Consider the following 5,999-nt stretch of genomic DNA (forward strand, 5'->3'; position numbering starts at 1 on the left):
ATATATATATATACATATATTTAATATCCATATGATATATGCATATTAATATGAAATATTGTTGTTTTTTCATAGACGTTAGTTGTAGATAAAAGTCTTTGTTTGTAAGTTTTGTAATTTTAATTGTTATGACAATATGATATAATTTCCCCATTCGGGAATTGACAGTGGATTTATGCCCTTAGTAGGATTTTCTGATGATGTGAATGATCTTTTGATGTGATAAGTACATTGGGATCAGTAATATTTTTACATTATAAATCTGTTCCATACTATCAGTTTCAAATGAAGGTGCCGAAAGTAATTCAGGTCAAAGTACATGCTCTCAACACGCAGAGAATGGTTCAGACTCTCCTCAATTCAAATTTTGGAAATGGTGATGATGAACTATCAGAGAACACACCTGAACTCCCTGCAAAGAGTGAAGAAGAACTCTGTTTAAACAAAGTTTTAGAGGAATTTTCAGATATTTGAAGACAATTGGTATGTATGCCTGCCCTGTTACAACTAGATATTATAAACCAGCTTAAGCAACAGAATTTTCTGTCAAAAAAGCATTGGTTATTTGTATAAATTTGACTCAGCTACGTATCAAATGTAAGACAGGTCGAGAGTCCTAAGTAAGCCTTTATATGTATTTGTGTGCAGAGATGGGCAGTATTGCGATATGTACCAATTGATTCTTTTGTATTAGTATCTGTATCACCTTAGTTATTCAACGACAGTATCGTATTATTGGCACTGCAAGAGTAATTTTAAGATGTATAGAAAAAAAAATCAATAAATCGATGCTTCAATACATTCTCTCTCTCTCCCTCCCTCCCTCCCCCCCACCCTCTCTCTCTCTGTCTCTCTCTCTCTGTCTCTCTCTCTCTCTCTCTCTCTCTCTCTCTCTCTCTCTCTCTCTCTCTCTCTCTCTCTCCCCTCCCTCCCCCTCTCTCTCTCCCTCCCTCCCCCTCTTTCTCCCTCTCTCCCTCCCTCCCCCTCTCTCTCTCCCTCCCTCCCCCCTCTCTCTTCCTCCCCCTCTCTCTCTCCCTCCCTCCCCCTCTCTCTCTCCCTCCCCCCCTTTCTCTCCCTACACCTCTCTCACTCACAGAGAGAGAGCTGCTGCTGCTGCTACCGCAGTTCGTAACATCACCCAGGATAGCGATGAAGACGACACATAAATTCTGTGGCATGTTATATCTCACATGGATGTGAAACTGTGTTCATTTGCACATTGCAAATAAAAATCATCACTGTAGAGCTAGTTGCTTATTCTTACCCTATATATCGTGAAAAATGTGATATTGTGCTTAAAACCTTCTTACACCGATTGACACAATTCAACATTATTCATCTGAATCATCTGTTTGAAATAATCTGTCTAGCATCCACAGTTCATTGCTAGTCTTGAATGTTCAAATATTTGTTTCACAAGTTGTATCTTATTCTGGTCATTCATTTGAACCTTTGTTGGTTAGTATATAAAGGCCTTAATGAATATTAGGTTATAATTTTATTAATTGGTGCCTTACAGCTAACATTAAAATCATGGTCTTTACGAAATGGACAAAATATGGAATGACAAGTTTAACACGAACCAACAATTCTTACCTCGTTTCAAACGCCGGTCTTGAGTGTTTTGGTAATGCCTAGTGTCTTAAAACTAATTTTGATATAGGCCTACGTAATGGCCAAAAACTGCACCCAGCCCCCTGGATTGACCTACTGTCTTTTAAAATAAATTGCTTTGTGATTATTTGTCCTTGTCTCAGGAAGAGTAAATTACAGTATATATTTCCAAAATTGGTCCTAACTTGATTTTGACAAAAATATGACAGGTTTTATCCGAACACTCCAGTAGTGTATACAGATCTCTTTAACAAATCTTGTGCACTACCACGTCGACTAGCAACATTTCAATATAATTGAATTCACAATAAATATTACATGAAAATTCACAAACACAAGCTGTCAGTTAAAATGAATTTTATCTGCACACACAAAATCCTATGTTGATAAATAGGTTGTATGCTGTTGTGAGCCAGGGCAGACGTTTGGATTGACATGCAATGTTTGGCATTACTCATGATGTTTTTACCAGTAAATGGTTATGGAATTTCCGTGTACTGCTGGTTTTAGTAATGCGAGTTCAGTCCTCTGCATGAGTACAATTCTGTAGTTACCTGTAATCACTTTTAAAACTGTAATTAATCCTTAGATGGTGTTTGAAGTGGTGTTGGCATTATGCTGGTTTTACGTTGCCATTCTGTTGGTTTTATGTTGGCAGTACATTGGCTCTACGTTTTTCTTATGGATTTTGGTAACTATAATTGGTTAAATGGACGTTGGGACAACGTCCATTTAACGTAAAGCCATACATTCTGCCAACGTTGGGCCTGCGTTTAATGTTAGCTTGGGCACGGTTGTCAAGCTGTGCATTAAGTGCTAATGGAGGGGAGCAGGGGGGTGGGGGGGAGAACAACAGTGAATCTCTACTACACATAGTATTAAAGTAACGGGCAGACAACATCTTAACATTTGTTCTGTCATTGTTCACTTTGACACTTTAGTGCAACATACACCCGTTTATAACCATGACTTACTCAGGGTAGAACTACAGCTGCTGCCTCCAGTGTTATCTGAGATCCAGCTAGCGAAAGCAGATACACGGGTGTTCACACCAGGGTTGTCAGGGACGGCACACTGGAAACCATGGCTGACAATTCCGATTTGAGCCCAGGTGCCGTCACAAAGTTTCACAACAAGAGGACCACCGCTGTCACCCTGCGGTTGTGTACAAGGTAATGAGTTCTTAAATACGATGACTTATCAAGGTACTTTTGCAAATTAAGAAATGTGTTCCCAAAGGTTAAATGAATTAGGGTCATGGAGCTCTTGCTTACCTGACAAGTATCCTTATAGAGAGTCAGAGTACATACAACCGAGTTTGTGTCTGGCGGTAAAGAAGCCTTCTGCTGACACTCGTCCATTGTGATGATATCTAACTCTACTTCCTGCAGGACGTCAGGTGTTGACCCACCTGTTCAAAATAAGATTGATATTAAGGAAAAGTGTGGCAGATATTTTGATTAGACACATAAAACAATGCAGCACTTGAAAGTCCACTGAGCATTTCAGTATCATTCTATTTAATGGCTAAATTGTAAAATACCAATTATCTAGCAAGATGTGGTAAGTGACTGAATGGTATGGTACAGAAAAGGAGAGGGGACGAGGGAGAGGAAAGCTCAACATTCACTTCATCTTTACTGACAAGACCTTGAAGCATGAGTTAGAAACAGAGAGCATCAGAACTTAGGTAATGTATTTACCACAAAAAACACTGCAGTTATGGGTCTCAATCTTTTATTACCTTATACTTAATGGGTAATGAAACCAAAGACAAAGCAGAAATCAGTGGACCTACCAAACGACAGGGTTCCCCATCCCGACGCCACCGCCTTGCCTCCGAAGGGTATGTCCTCTTCCAGTCCCAAGCAGATCGGTTGGATTTTGGCATCGGTCGCATAATTCAGAGGTTGCGGCAGCTCTACCAGTGCGATGTCGGCCTGAGGAAAAGAAGGGTAGAAGGGTACAAGGTAGGAAGGATGGAAGGGTGGAAGGAAGGTTAAAGGGTGGATGGAAGGTAAGGTGGAAGATATAGCCATTGATAAGGTGAGGCATGTTTAACTGTAGCTCATTTTATAGAGTTAAACACGGCAAAAATTCGTGTTCCTATTTTCCTAATACGCTGAATACGTACCACTACCTAATATAAGCCCTACAAAGTTCATGAATTTTAAATAGCATTTTTCAATGTTTCCCACTGCGCCATAAACCCGAGTCAGGCTCCTTATAATGAATAATAAATGATTGGCGGAGAACAGATGTGTCTCAAGATGCTCACATAGGTACTCGAGCCGTATCCCGGATGGTCGATGAACCTCGAAGCCGTAACCCTTGTACCGCCGATGCCGTTGATGTCGATTGTGCCGTAGATAATGTCGACACTCGTCGCCTTGTTGCTTTCGGCGAGAAAAAGGTCTTACGTAACCTTAATATCGTTATCATCATTACAATATTTGAACGAGAACATGCATGCACACATACACACATATGAATACACGTATATATGTATGTACACACACACACACATATGTATATATACAAACACACACGCACACACATATGCATACACACACACACACACACACACACACACACACACACACACACACACACACACACACACATATATATATATATATATATATATATATATATATATATATATATATATATATGTGTGTGTGTGTGTGTGTGTGTGTGTGTGTGTGTGTTTATAAGATACATGTATATACATTTATTATTTATTACATATATATACGTATATATAATCATTTATATATATACATATATATAAAAGGTTATTCATACATACACGCGCACACACACATATACATACATACACACACACGCGATAGCATACTAAATAGTCATAGCATACTGCATAGGCATACAAACTTGCTGACCACGTGGCCGTGTTCACACCACGAGGGGCTGTCCCCTCGTGCGTACCCACGCCACGCTCTGTCTGACTCGTGCGTCCACCAGGCCCATAAGAGGTCAGCAGAGGTTGACCCAAGACTCACTCGAACACTCACACTGCCCGCCTGCTGACCGGGCGATCACCGCTCCACGGGGACGCGCCCTCACTTGGGCCTGCCTGGCCTCGGGCACCCCCAGCACCAAGACTCGCATTGTGTTCTATTTCTAATCGTGTGTTATTAAATAAATGTGAAGCCGTAAACGGTTTACCACTACTGTCCACTAGTATTCATCAAATAGGAGGTTCCTCACCTCTTATACACAGACACACACACATATATGTGTGTGTGTTTGTGTATATATGTTGTATACATGTGTATGTATATATATACATATATATTTACATACATATATGTAGAAATATACATATAGATAGATAGATAGACACACATATATGTGTGTGTGTGTGTGCGTGTGTGTGTGTGTGTGTGTGTGTGTGTGTGTGTGTGTACATGTATCAATGTAGATAGATAAAGAAATAGATACATACACACACAAACAGCAATATATGCGTGTGTGTGTGATATGTAAGTATATATATACTTATAAAATATACGTTTATGTGTATATACAAGTGTGTGTATTTATATATATATCAAATATACGTATATGTGGATATACAAGTGTGTGTGTGTGTGTGTGTGTGTGTGTGTGTGTGTGTGTGTATGTATTTGTATAAATATATATATAAATGCATATATATATATATATATATATATATATATGCATATTTATATATATGTATATGAATTTACGTATATAAGCATATATAAATATATGTATATATGTATATATATGTATATATATATATTATATATATATATATATATATATATATATATATATATATACATATGTGTGTGTGTGTGTGTGTGTGTGTGTGTGTGTGTGTGTGTGTGTGTGTGTGTGTGTGTGTAAATATCTCTATATACATATAAATATTTACACACACATATATGTGTCTGTGTGTTTCTATGTGTGTGCGTGCGAACGTGCGTGCGTGTGTGTGTGCGTGCGTGCGTGTGTGTGCGTGCGTGTGGACGTGCGTGTGTGTGTGTGTGTGTGTGTGTGTGTGTGTGTGTGTGTGTGTGTGTGTGTGTGTGTGTGTGTGTGTGTGTGTGTGCGTGCGTGTGTATGTATGTATGTATATATATTTGTATAAATATATATATATAAATACATATATATATGTATATTTATATACATATATATGTTTATATATGTATATGAATTCAGGTAAATATGCATATATAAATATATGTATATATAAATATAAATATATATATATATATATATATATATATATATATATATATATATATATATATATATATATATACATGTATATAAATATCTATATATACATATATATATTGACACACACATATATGTGTGTCTGTGTGTTT

The 5,999-nt window shown here is 37.8% G+C and overlaps 1 protein-coding gene across 1 annotated transcript; it reads right to left on the minus strand.

The window, feature by feature from the left end:
* Positions 1 to 1,521: 1,521 nt before the first annotated feature.
* On the minus strand, positions 1,522 to 4,746 carry LOC113807156 (trypsin alpha-3-like). The gene is made up of 5 exons (XM_070136837.1): positions 4,652 to 4,746; positions 3,893 to 4,010; positions 3,413 to 3,554; positions 2,889 to 3,025; positions 1,522 to 2,769 (listed from the first exon to the last, which is right to left on the minus strand). Exons 1-5 carry the CDS (start codon positions 4,744 to 4,746, stop codon positions 2,572 to 2,574), a joined length of 690 nt encoding a protein of 229 aa, XP_069992938.1. The 3' UTR covers positions 1,522 to 2,571.
* Between the last annotated feature and the right edge of the window lie 1,253 nt (positions 4,747 to 5,999).

This window comes from Penaeus vannamei, chromosome 2, assembly GCF_042767895.1.
Source record: "Penaeus vannamei isolate JL-2024 chromosome 2, ASM4276789v1, whole genome shotgun sequence".
NCBI lineage: Eukaryota > Metazoa > Arthropoda > Malacostraca > Decapoda > Penaeidae > Penaeus > Penaeus vannamei.